At 49.8% G+C, this 13,885-nt stretch overlaps 1 protein-coding gene across 2 annotated transcripts in view; it reads right to left on the bottom strand.

The window, feature by feature from the left end:
- Positions 1-2,712: 2,712 nt before the first annotated feature.
- RAB40C (RAB40C, member RAS oncogene family) overlaps positions 2,713-13,885 on the bottom strand; it is a 32,681-nt gene continuing 21,508 nt past the window's right edge. For both annotated transcript variants that reach the window (XM_075319402.1, XM_075319403.1), the window contains exons 4-7: positions 6,104-6,164; positions 4,886-4,963; positions 4,319-4,541; positions 2,713-4,203 (exon numbers count right to left, since the gene is read on the bottom strand). In XM_075319402.1, coding sequence (XP_075175517.1) covers positions 3,908-4,203; positions 4,319-4,541; positions 4,886-4,963; positions 6,104-6,164 — 658 coding nt within the window. In that variant the 3' untranslated portion in view covers positions 2,713-3,907. The remainder of the gene's footprint in view (positions 4,204-4,318; positions 4,542-4,885; positions 4,964-6,103; positions 6,165-13,885) is intronic.

Raw genomic sequence — 13,885 nt, 5'->3', positions numbered from 1 at the left:
AACAGTCGGTCACGAGAAAATGGCAAACTGGTTAAACACTTTTTGGAAGCAGAATCTGCCTTCCATTCTCTTAACCACAAGGCTCTGCGTAAAACTACGGAGTTGGCGGACGCCACTGCCGTACGGCTCGTAGAGTCTAGGACCGCATTGATCGCGTAAGACGCAAATGCAGACATTTGAGAGGTTAAGGGTGCCACCTGCGGAGCAGATGTACGTGTGACCGTGTCAATCTGTGTAAGACCAGCTGAAATAGCTTGGAGTGCCCATACGGCTGCGAATGCTGGAGCAAACGACGCGCCGATAGCTTCATAGATGGATTTCAACCAGAGCTCCATCTGCCTGTCAGTGGCATCTTTAAGTGCCGCCCCATCTTCCACTGCAACTAAGGATCTAGCTGCAAGCCTGGAGATTGGAGGATCCACCTTGGGACACTGGGTCCAGCCCTTGACCACGTCTGGGGGAAAAGGATAACGTGTATCCTTAAGCCGCTTGGAAAAACGCTTATCCGGATAAGCGTGGTGTTTCTGGATTGCCTCTCTAAAGTCAGAGTGGTCCAGAAATACACTTAATTTACGCTTGGGATACCTGAAATGGAATTTCTCCTGCTGTGAAGCTGACTCCTCCACAGGAGGAGCAGGGGGAGAAATGTCCAACATTTTATTGATGGACGCTATAAGATCATTCACTATGGCGTCACCATCTGGTGTATCCAAATTGAGAGCGGTCTCAGGATCAGAATCCTGATCAGCCATCTCCACCTCATCACACAGAGAGTCCTCCTGCTGGGACCCTGACCAGTGTGATGAAGTCGAGGGCCGCTCATAGCGAGCTCGCTTCGGCTGTCTGGGACTGTCGTCCGTGTCAGAGCCATCACCCTGGGATGCAAGAGACACCCCCGGATCCCGGAGCTGTTCCGACTGAGGGGGACCAGGGAGCAATGAGTTAACAGTGTCCATGGCCTGAGGTACTGGTCTAGACTGCAATGTTTCAAGAATTTTAGTCATAGTCACAGACAATCTGTCAGCAAAGACTGCAAACTCCGTCCCTGTCACCTGGACAGTATTTACAGGAGGTTCTGCCTGGGTCACCTCCATCAGAGGCCCCGGCCGAGCAAGTGCCATAGGGGCCGAGCACTGCACACAGTGGGGGTCAGTGGAACCTGCCGGTAGAACAGCCCCACATGCGGTACAAGCAGCATAGAAAGCCTGTGCCTTGGCACCTTTGCTTTTTGCGGTCGACATGCTGTTGTGTCCTCTGAGAATATCTAGGAGGGTATATAGCAGAGGATCCCCAGCGACCGTACAGTGCAATGTAAAGCTGCAAGCATAAAATACAATATACACTTCGGCACCAGTGGGGTCAGCCCTTGAGGGCAGCTTACCGCCCGCTGAAAGCGGGTGTGTGGGCACCAGAATCCCGTGTCTGGGTCTCCCAGTCTCCTCTCTCCAGCTCAGACTGCACACAGGAATGGCTGCCGGCGTCCTGTGAAGAGAGGTGGACCGTGGGCGTGCCTCAAACAAAGTGCGGGAAACTGGCGTCCCACTGTGCCCAGTGTGAGGGCTGGAGTATGCAAAGCAGACTCCAGCTCTCTGCGCTGACGTTCTATACAGCGTCCCGCCCTTCCCCTGACTGGCAGGCCTGGGGGCGGGAACGAAACGAAACTAGGCCGCAGAAAGCCGGGGACTCGAGTAATAAGCGCGGCCGTGATATATGCACGGCCAGCGCGGAAGTCCCCGGCGCACCACAAGTCCCAGCCGCGCCGCAGCGAAAAACTGACAACAGCGGCCGCGCGGCAGTTTCAAATACATGTCCCCTCTCAGCAAAGCTGTAGATAGGAATGGCACCAGCGCGCAGCGCTGTTGTCCCCGGCGCACTAACACACCCAGCAATGCTGCAGTGTGCGCGCGGACCGTACGGGGACACAGAGTACCTTGGCGTAGCAGGGCCCTGTCCCTGACGATACTCCGCTCCATATCCAGCAGATTCCCAGGGGCTGTGGACGGAGCACGGTCTCTGTGCCTGGAGACCGGTAAATCCCACTTCACCCAGAGCCCTAAGGGGGATGGGGAAGGATGCAGCATGTGGGCTCCAGCCTCCGTACCCGCAATGGGTACCTCAACCTTAACAAACACCGCCGACAAAAGTGGGGTGAGAAGGGAGCATGCTGGGGACCCTAGTATGGGCCCTCTTTTCTTCCATCCGACATAGTCAGCAGCTGCTGCTGACTAAACAGTGGAGCTATGCGTGTATGTGTGCCTCCTTCGCACAAAGCATGAAAACTGAGGAGCCCGTGATCCCACGGGAGGGTGTATAGCCAGAAGGGGAGGGGCCTTACACTTTTAAGTGTAGTGCTTTGTGTGGCCTCCGGAGGCAGTAGCTATACACCCAATTGTCTGGGTCTCCCAATTAGGAGCGACAAAGAAATACATATTTTCTTTTACTTATACACTCGTGTGTATATATATATATATATATATATATATATATATATATATATATATATATATATATATATATATATATATATATATATATATATATATATATATATATATATATATATATATATATATATATATATATTGTATACATATATATATATATTGTATACATGTATACTCACACTACATAAAAAAAAGATTATATATACACATACACTTTCTATTATGTCATGGAAATATAATGTATACGGTATATATTTATGTTATCTCCATAATAAAACAAAATATATATTTTTTTTACGTATACACTAATTATATTATTTCATTACATTCTCAAATCTAATCTGCCTTCCTGGCTTGTCTGTGTTAATACATACTTCTACATCTCGAAAAAGAAGAATCAAATTCTTTAAATTTTGCATTGACGTTCCTCTGTTACTCCTCCTGGAAGTGTATAAATTGACAGGTGTTTTAGATGGCTGAGTCCTGACAAATAATGCCATTGTTAGCATCGATTGGACTATGTGTGAGTGTAATAATGCACACTGATGACAAGGCGAAGGGTGAGCGCAGCCATCAATTTATCTATACACTGTCAGGAGGAATAACTGAGGAAGGATGAAAAAATAAAATCCATGGAAAATACAACAATTTATTAAATTTATTCGGAGTTTACAGGACAGGTCCTCTTTAGGACTAGATAATCCAATGATACCTCCCGTCTGATCCAAATGTGCTTCTCTATGGAAACCTAGCCCTGGAATCATCAGGGGGTGTCCTATCAATGAAGCTGGCAGTCCGACCTGGTGGTAAACGTTTATTTAATTGCTTATAGACGATCTTCATCCAAAATATGCTGAGGTAGAATTCAGATTTTTGTTAGGTCCCACAGACCGGTAAAATGGGGTCCAAGCTGCCATACTGACGGCCATATTGTGCATATAAAAGGAAGCGATGATGGAAGGTGACGGATGCTCGGTGTAAGCACATGCACATACCCAGTAATGAGGAGTCAATGACTGGTGAATGTGGGATCTGTGGTTAGTAAGAAGGATTCTGAGAAATATTCCATGTCCCTGCCACCAGGGGGCGTAAAAACCATTATATACAGAATGATACAGAAGAGTTGTCAGGCATTAGAATAAAAAGGTGTCAGTTATCATATACTCATTATAAATAAAGGAGGAGAGGGGGTCCTTTAGCACAGCGCACGCTCTGCCGCTCTCGGGGGTGCGGGAGGAACGGCCATCATGCAGTGTTTAACCCTTTAAAAACAGAGTTCAGATGGGTTGAGTGGTGACTGAGCAACAGAAGAATGACCTCTTCAGGGGTCATCTCTGCTGACCCCACACTAGGACCCCCCATGTCTGTGTCAATGTCACCTCTACCGGCCAGATCACCGGCTCTACATTGACGCTGTAGGGTTTATTGCCATTAGCAGCCTTACGTTCTCCCGATCCCCGTGGCTAGGAAATCTTACAGTTGCTTCGTGAGCAGTTCTGAGGGGGGCTCTGGGGTGGTCGAATGGACTTTGACCGTTTCAGGCTGTTGCCTTTGCTCCCCCCTCCGCTGCCGGCGGCTCCACCGCTGCCGCCAGCCACAGAGTAGGATCGTCCGTGCATCATCACAGCGTTCATCCCGTTGGCCATTGAGAAGGATTTCAGGTGGCTCTTGATGGCCACTGGAAGGGGAAGCTTATCGATGAGATGTACGGGGGTGCAGGAGACAATAGCCCGGCAACACAAATCCTGCAAGCTGAACACTAGGAGAGAAAAAAAACAAAAACATTTCAGAAAATTACTACTTTGAGCTTTCCTAAAAGGATCAGACATGCTGGATGTCAAACATGCCCAATCTTCTCCCCAGGTAGCATGTACCTCGGTTTGGTCTCCAGATCTTCTCCATCCCGTGCCTCATCAGCACTATCCGGGACAATTCGGTGAAGGACTCTGTCACGTTGAAATTACACAGTGGGCTGACCTCAAAAAACGTCATCCCGTTCTTCTCGGCATAGGCCCGGGCCTGCTCCGTGGGAACCTGCCTTTTAAAAGCCAAGTGGAGTCTGTTCCCCACCAATATACGGGGGACACCTGGGGCATGCTGGGAGACAGAAGATTGGATTTTCAGAATGGATATATGCAAACAGTTGAAAATATCTTCTCGGTAACCTGCCATGGAACCAACCAGGTCATCAGAAATCCAATATGCCCAATATTTCCCACCCCAAATCCCTTACATTTATCATAGGGGGACAGTTGGGAGCACCCCCATACAAGACACCGGCACACTAAGGGCTCAAGAGTATGGCCGGCTTCTACCCCTCCGCACCACTAATAAAATACCAAAAGGTAGCTGACCACTATCCCTCGCTCACCACCTATATGCACACTCCGTTTGGCTGAGCATGCATGTGTGCTTACAAGGATGAAGACAAAGGAATGTACCTCGTCGATCTCTTTGATCCAGCGGTCTATTCCATCAAAGGACCACCGATTGGTGATATCATAAACCAGGAGGATACCCTGCAAAAGGAGACAGGAGATATTGGAGTCAGCGTCTGGGTGATCAGATGGCAGAAGTCAGCATCGGGGAGGATTTCTAGTGGATCTAGTTCTCAGATTGTTCTTGCATCTCTATTAATGGGGTCCGATTGTTCTTGCATCTCTATTAATGGGGTCCAATTGTTCTTGCATCCCTATTAATGGGGTCCAATTGTTCTTGCATCCCTATTAATGGGGTCCAATTGTTCTTGCATCCCTATTAATGGGGTCCGATTGTTCTTGCATCCCTATTAATGGGGTCCGATTGTTCTTGCATCTTTTTATTAATGGGGTCCGATTGTTCTTGCATCTTTTTATTAATGGGGTCCGATTGTTCTTGAATCTTTTTATTAATGGGGTCCGATTGTTCTTGCATCTTTTTATTAATGGGGTCCGATTGTTCTTGCATCTCTATTAATGGGGTCCGATTGTTCTTGCATCTTTTTATTAATGGGTCCGATTGTTCTTACATCTTTTTATTAATGGGTCCGATTGTTCTTACATCTTTTTATTAATGGGGTCCGATTGTTCTTACATCTTTTTATTAATGGGGTCCGATTGTTCTTACATCTTTTTATTAATGGGGTCCGATTGTTCTTACATCTTTTTATTAATGGGGTCCGATTGTTCTTGCATCTCTATTAATGGGGTCCGATTGTTCTTGCATCTCTATTAATGGGGTCCGATTGTTCTTGCATCTCTTTATTAATGGGGTCCGATTGTTCTTGCATCTCTTTATTAATGGGGTCCGATTGTTCTTGAATCTTTTTATTAATGGGGTCCGATTGTTCTTGAATCTTTTTATTAATGGGGTCCGATTGTTCTTGCATCCGTTTATTAATGGGGTCCGATTGTTCTTGCACCTCTATTAATGGGGTCCAATTGTTCTTGCATCTACTTATTAATGGGGTCCTCTAACTTTACATAAGTATGTATTATATAAATCACATCAATTGCTCTACTATATGTCTCACTCTGCATATGGTGCTGGGGTGACCAGAAGTACAGGCATTAAATGGTTGGGAAAGATACAAAGTAGTCAATGTTTAATTATCAAAATATTAGATGTCGTCCTGGGGCTGTCGGGCCATAATAAGAAGCTGGATGTGAAAAGTGAATTACCTGAGCTCCTCTGGAGTAAGAGCGAAAGATGGTGCAAAACCTTCCCTGTCCAGAAGTGTCCCTGCAAACAAAACCACAGAAGTGAACGGAGAAGAGAAGGGTTTCATCCAAACATTATAGACCAAATCTAATTAACTAATTGGTGGTGTCACATTCTATACACAAACATAACAATAACACTATACATTACACTGGTGACACAGCTTGGATACAGTGAGGTTTGTGAGCCCCTTAAGAATCTTTCATATTTCTGCACAAATCTGACCAAAAAACGAGATGTAAAAATAGATAAAAACAAAAGGAGTCAAAAATATTACACTTTTTTTAGTAATGAGGAAAATGATCTAATTCCACATGTCTGCGAGTGTTTAAAGAATGTGACCAATTAGTAATAACAGATATTTTGAATGTGAATTTAGAGTCTTATACTTCATTGAATGGGAAGACAATCAGGTGTGAGTGGGCGACCTGTTTTATTTAAAAGGACTGATCTATTAAAGTCTGATCTTCAGAACACTTTTGCGGAAGTGTATAATGGAAAAAATAAAGGAGATTTATAAGATCCACAGAACAAGAGTTACCGTATTTTTCGGATTATAAGACGCACTTTTCCTCCCAAAAATTTGGGCGGAAAATGAGGGGTGCGTCTTAAAATCCAAATACAGCTTACCGGGGTGCTGTTTGTGCGGCGACTGGGTGCGTTCTGGCGGCCTGGTGCTAAGTGCAGGCAGCCGGGTGCCTGTCGGTGCCGACTGCTTCTCTGTACGTGCGGGCAGCCGGGTGCTTGTTGGTGCCGGCTGCCTCTCTGTGCGTGCATGTGGCGGGCGGGCGGGCGGGCAGCCGGGTGCCCATCAGTGCCGGCTGCCTCTCTGTACGTGCGTGCGGGCGAGCAGCCGGATGCCTGACGGTGTCGGCTGCCTCTCTGTGCGTGCGTGCGGCGAGCGGGCAGCCGGGTGCCTGCCGGTGCAGAGAGGTGCCTGCCACTCTGTGCATGCAGGCGGGCGGCCTGCTCGCTGATAGCTCCATCTGCGCACGCGGCGCTCCAGGAGTCAGCGCGTGCGCAAGTGGAGCCCTTGGATGAGCGCTCTATCTGCGCATGCGCCACTCCAGGCGCCATCATTTGAAGCGGGACCGCAGACACACTGAGACACTTACTTCACCGGCCTGCTCCACCTGTCACCCGCCGCCATGGACCCGCCACGGCTCCCACCACGGACGCCGCCGCGCCTGCCGCCACTGACTGTTGCTGCCGCCACAGACCCGCTGTGGCTGACGCTACTAACCCACCGAGGCTGCAAGCACAACCTGTGCCTCCTGTGACCCTGCTTCACCACCACTGCTGCCCCCCTCCGGTAAGACAACACCGGATTATAAGATTGAATCCATTTTTATTTTTTTTTTTACCTTTTTTTAGCTCTAAATTTGGGGTGCGTCTTATAATCCGGTGCACCTTATAAAACGAAAAATACGGTACTTCTGCTCATCATATAAAGAGAAGGGCTGCACACCAGCGACAGTGCAAGGGGAATAAATGTAAAGCAGAAACTGCTGTGTGAATACTGACATGAACAATACAATAGCTATATCTAAAAATGAAAATGTGACAATGGAATCTGCATAACTGCTATGAACTTTAAGAATAAAGAGAAATTTAGCTATTGAATTGATCAATGCAACAGAGCCCCAACACCTCGTCATGGTATTCTCTTACGTTGGGGGTCTCTAGCTAATGTGTGTCCTCTCTTTCAGTTAAAAAACCTACCGTGTATGGGAAGCTGAGACCCAGCTTTAACTGCAAGAGAGGACACATTAGCTAGAGACCCCAACGTAAGAGAATACCATGACGAGGTGTTGGGGCTCTGTTGCATTGATCAATTCAATAGCTAAATTTCTCCTTCTCCTTAAAGTTCATAGCAGTTAAGCAGATACCATTGTCATTGTTACATATCGCTATTGTAGTTTTCATGTCAGTCTTCATACAGTAGTTTCTGCTTTACATTTATTCCCATTGCACTGTCGCTGGTGCGATGCCCTTCTCTTTATATAGTGAAGTTTTTTTAGGGGTCTTTTGCACCCAGTTCAGACTTATGCTCATCAGACTTTAAAAGGGTTACCATCTCAAGAGCTTAGACTCCACCAATCCACAGTCAGACAAACTGTGTATAAATGAAGGATATTCAGGACCATTATTACCCTCCCCAGTAGTGGCCGACCAACAAGGATCACTAAGAGCAAGGCGTGTAGTAGTCCAGAGGTCACAAAGATACCCAAGATAACTTCCAAGCAACTAAAGGCCTCTCTCAAATAAATGTTCCTGAGTGCACTGAACATCAACGGTGTGCATGACAGGGTTGTGAGGAGACAGCAGCTGCTCTCAAAAAAGAACATTGCTGCCTGACTGCAGTTTGTACAGATCACCTCGACAAGCCAAAAGACTATTGGAATTATGTTTAGTGGATGGATGGGACCAAAATAGAACTTTATGGTTTGAATAAGAAGTGTTATGATTGGAGAAGGGAAAAAAAGATGGGAATTTTGTTTACTTACCGTAAATTCCTTTTCTTCTAGCTCCTATTGGGAGACCCAGACAATTGGGTGTATAGCTTCTGCCTCCGGAGGCCACACAAAGTATTACACTCAAAAGTGTAACCCCTCCCCTCTGCCTATACACCCTCCCGTGCATCACGGGCTCCTCAGTTTTGGTGCAAAAGCAGGAAGGAGGAAACTTATAAATTGGTTTAAGGTAAATTCAATCCGAAGGGTGTTCGGAGAACTGAAAACCATGAAACAATTGAACATGAACAACATGTGTACACAAAAGAACAACTAGCCCGAAGGGAACAGGGGCGGGTGCTGGGTCTCCCAATAGGAGCTAGAAGAAAAGGAATTTACGGTAAGTAAACAAAATTCCCTTCTTCTTTGTCGCTCCATTGGGAGACCCAGACAATTGGGACGTCCAAAAGCAGTCCCTGAGTGGGTAAAAGAATACCTCGATAACAAGAGCCGACACGGCTCCCTCTTACAGGTGGGCGACCGCCGCCTGAAGGACTCGCCTACCTAGACTGGCGTCTGCCGAAGCATAGGTATGCACCTGATAGTGTTTTGTGAAAGTGTGCAGACTAGACCACGTAGCTGCCTGACACACCTGCTGAGCCGTAGCCCGGTGCCGCAATGCCCAGGACGCACCCACGGCTCTGGTAGAATGGGCTTTCAGCCCCGAAGGAATCGGAAGCCCCGAAGAACGGTAAGCTTCAAGAATCGGTTCCTTGATCCACCGAGCCAAGGTTGACCTGGAAGCTTGCGAACCCTTACGCTGACCAGCCACAAGGACAAAGAGCGCATCTGAACGGCGCAGGGGCGCTGTGCGAGACACGTAGAATCGGAGTGCTCTCACTAGATCTAATGAGTGCAAATCCTTTTCAAAGCGGTGAATTGGATTAGGGCAAAATGAAGGCAAGGAGATATCCTGATTGAGATGAAAAGGCGATACCACCTTAGGGAGAAATTCCGGAACAGGACGGAGAACCACCTTATCCTGGTGAAAAACCAGGAAGGGGGCTTTGCATGACAGCGCTGCAAGCTCCGACACTCTACGGAGTGAAGTAACTGCTACTAGAAATGCCACTTTCTGCGAAAGACGTGATAAGGAGACATCCCGCAGCGGCTCAAAAGGCGGTTTCTGAAGAGCCGTTAGCACCCTGTTAAGGTCCCAGGGTTCCAGCGGACGCTTGTAAGGTGGGACTATGTGGCAAACTCCCTGCAGGAACGTGCGGACCTGCGGAAGCTTGGCCAGGCGCTTTTGAAAGAATATTGAGAGTGCCGATACTTGTCCTTTGAGAGAACTAAGTGACAACCCCTTATCCATTCCGGATTGAAGGAAGGAAAGAAAAGTGGGTAAGGCAAAAGGCCAGGGAGTGAAACCTTTATCAGAACACCAGGACAAGAAAATCCGCCAAGACCTGTGATAGATCTTGGCGGACGTCGGTTTCCTGGCCTGTCTCATAGTGGCAATGACATCCTGAGACAACCCTGAAGACGCTAGGAGCCAGGACTCAATGGCCACACAGGTTGAGGGCCGCAGAATTCAGATGGAAAAACGGCCCTTGCGACAGCAAGTCTGGGCGGTCTGGCAGCGCCCATGGCTGACCCACCGTGAGATGCCACAGATCCGGGTACCATGACCGCCTCGGCCAGTCTGGAGCGACGAGAATGGCGCGGTGGCAGTCGGACCTGATCTTGCGTAGTACTCTGGGCAGCATCGCCAGAGGAGGAAATACATAAGGCAGTCGAAACTGCGACCAATCCTGAACTAATGCGTCCGCCGCCAGAGCTCTGATCTTGAGACCGTGCCATGAAGGCCGGGACCTTGTTGTTGTGCCGTGACGCCATGAGATCGACGTCCGGGGATCCCCAGCGGCGACAGATCTCTCGAAACACTTCTGGGTGCAGGGACCATTCCCCCGCATCCATGCCCTGACGACTGAGAAAATCTGCTTCCCAGTTTTCTACGCCCGGTATGTGAACTGCGGAGATGGTGGATGCTGTGGCTTCCACCCACTGCAGAATCCGTCGGACTTCCTGGAAGGCTTGACGACTCCGCATGCCGCCTTGGTGGTTGATGTATGCGACGGCAGTGGCGTTGTCCGACTGGATACGGATCTGCCTGCCCTCCAGCAACTGCTGGAAAGCCAATAGGGCCAGATACACTGCCCTTACCTCCAGGACATTGATCTGAAGGGAAGACTATCGGAGTCCAGGTTCCCTGAGCCCTGTGATGGAGTAACACCGCTCCCCACCCTGACAGGCTCGCGTCCGTGGTGACCACAGCCCAGGTTGGGGGCAGGAAGGATTTTCCCTGTGATAGAAAAGTGGGAAGAAGCCACCACTGAAGAGACGTCTTGGTTGCAAGGGAAAGAGACGTTCTTGTCGAGAGAGTTCGACCTCCTGTCCCATTTGTGGAGAATGTCCCACTGGAGTGGCCGCAGATGGAACTGCGCGAAAGGCACTGCTTCCATCGCTGCCACCATCTTCCCCAGGAAGTGCATGAGGCGTCTCAAGGGGTGTGACTGAGTCTGAATCAGAGATTGCACCCCTGCCTGCAGAGAAAGTTGTTTGTCCCGCGGTAGCTTGACTACCGCTGACTGTGTATGGAACTCCATCCCTAGATAAGTCAGAGATTGGGTCGGTGTCAACTTGGATTTTGGGAAGTTGATGAGCCACCCGAACTGCTGGAGGGTCTCCAGAGCGACGGTAAGGCTGTGTTGACACGCCACCCTTGAAGGTGCCCTGACTAGGAGATCGTCTAAGTAGGGAATCACCGAGTGCCCCTGAGAATGCAGGACCGCCACAATGGATGCCATGACTTTGGTGAAAACCCGTGGGGCTGTCGCCAGGCCGAAGGGCAATGCCACAAACTGAAGGTGTTCGTCCCCGATGGCGAAACGCAAGAAGCGTTGATGTTCTGGTGCGATCGGCACATGGAGATAAGCATCCTTGATGTCGATCGATGCGAGGAAGTCTCCTTGTGACATCGAGGCGATGACCGAGCGGAGAGATTCCATCCGAAACCGTCTGGTGCTCACGTGTTTGTTGAGCAATTTGAGGTCCAGAACGGGACGGAATGATCCGTCTTTCTTTGGCACCACGAATAAGTTGGAGTAAAAACCGCGACCCTGTTCCTGAGTGGGAACGGGGGTCACAACTCCTTTTTTCAGAGCGTCCACTGCTTGAAAAAGTGCGTCTGCCCGCGCGGGGGGCGGGGAGGTTCTGAAGAAACGAGTCGGAGGACGAGAGCTGAACTCTATCCTGTAACCGTGAGACAGGATGTCTCTCACCCATCAGTCTTGAACATGTGGCCACCAGGCGTCGCGAAAGCGGGAGAGCCTGCCACCGACCGAGGATGCGGTTCGGGGATGCCGTGAGTCATGAGGAGGCCGCCTTGGAAGCAGTGCCTCCGGCGGCCTTTTGGGGGCGTGACTTAGACCGCCACGCATAGGAGTTCCTCTGGCCTTTGTCCTGTCTATTGGACGAAGAGGATTGTGGCTTGGCGGAGGGACGAAAGGACCGAAACCTCGATTGTATTTTTCGTTGCTGAGGTCTCTTGGGTTTGGACTGGGGTAAGGAGGAGTCCTTTCCCTTGGATTCCTTAATAATCTCATCCAATCGTTCGCCAAACAATCTCTCGCCAGAAAACGGCAAACCGGTTAAGAACCTCTTGGAAGCCGAGTCTGCCTTCCATTCGCGCAGCCACATGGCTCTGCGGACTGCCACAGAATTAGCGGATGCCACCGCTGTACGGCCAGCAGAGTCTAGGACTGCGTTCATGGCGTAGGAAGAGAACGCCGACGCCTGAGAGGTTAAAGATGCAACCTGCGGGGCAGACGTACGTGTGACCGCATTAATCTCAGCCAGACAAGCTGAGATAGCTTGGAGTGCCCACACGGCTGCAAAAGCCGGGGCAAAAGACGCTCCCGTGGCCTCATAGATGGATTTCACCAGGAGTTCTATCTGCCTGTCAGTGGCATCTTTTAGTGATGAGCCATCTGCAACCGAAACCACAGATCTAGCCGCCAATCTGGAGACTGGGGGATCCACCTTGGGACATTGAGCCCAACCCTTAACTACGTCAGCGGGGAAGGGGTAACGTGTGTCAGTAAGGCGCTTAGTAAAGCGCTTGTCCGGAACCGCTCTGGGCTTCTGGATGGCATCCCTGAAGTTAGAGTGATCGAAAAACGCACTCTGTGTACGTTTGGGAAACCGAAACTGGTGTTTCTCCTGCTGAGAGGCCGACTCCTCTATAGGTGGAGGCGGGGGAGATAGATCCAACACCTGGTTGATGGACGAGATAAGATCATTTACTAAGGCGTCCCCTTCAGGTGTATCAAGATTGAGAGCAACATCAGGGTCCGAGCCCTGAGCTGCAACCTCCGCCTCGTCCTCCAGAGAGTCCTCAAGCTGAGACCCCGAGCAGCGTGAGGAAGTCGGGGAAGATTCCAAGCGAGCCCGCTTAGCTGGTCTGGGACTGTGGTCCGTGGAGGAGTCCTCAACGTGAGGCCTAGGGCCCACCCCGGCCGGGGTGTACCGAGAGGGACCTGGAGGCGCCGATCTATCAGGGTCCGGGGCCTGTGTAAGGACCGGTCTGGACTGCAGGGCTTCCAGCAACTTGGCAGACCATTTGTCCATAGACTGAGCCATGGATTGTGAGAGTGACTCTGAGAGCTTTTCAGCAAAAACTGCAAACTCTGTCGCTGCCACCTGGACAGTGGAAGCAGGGGGGTCTGCCTGAGCCGAGGGGCCCACTAGTGACCGAGGCTCCGGCTGAGCAAGCGTAACAGGGGTCGAGCATTGCTCACAGTGAGGGTAGGTGGAACCCGCAGGTAACATAGCCCCACAAGAGGTACATGTCGCAAAAAAACCCTGTGCTTTAGTGCCCTTGCTCCTTGTGGACGACATGCTGTTGTGTCCTAGGAGCGTGATCACTGAGGGTATATAGAAAAAAGGGTATACAGCCCGGCCGAACAGAAATAAGTATATATATATACGTATCTATACCGGCACCCGAGGGGGACCAACACCGAGTGACCGGTGCGGCTTACCGACCGCTAAAAAGCGGGGTGTGTGTGCTCCAGATTCCCTGCCTTGGTCTCCCAGAGCTGCAAAGCTGTTCTGTGTGATTCTCCACCGGCAGAATGTCCGAAAAATGGCTGCCGGAGCTCTCAGGGGAGGAGGGAGCCGTGGGCGGCGTTAGGAAAAGTGCGGGAATCTGGGGTCCCCACAGTGATC

Source organism: Anomaloglossus baeobatrachus, chromosome 7 (assembly GCF_048569485.1).
Source record: "Anomaloglossus baeobatrachus isolate aAnoBae1 chromosome 7, aAnoBae1.hap1, whole genome shotgun sequence".
NCBI classification, from domain to species: domain Eukaryota; kingdom Metazoa; phylum Chordata; class Amphibia; order Anura; family Aromobatidae; genus Anomaloglossus; species Anomaloglossus baeobatrachus.
Note: the sequence above shows the minus strand (reverse complement) of the source record. Positions and strands in the feature narration are given on the sequence as shown.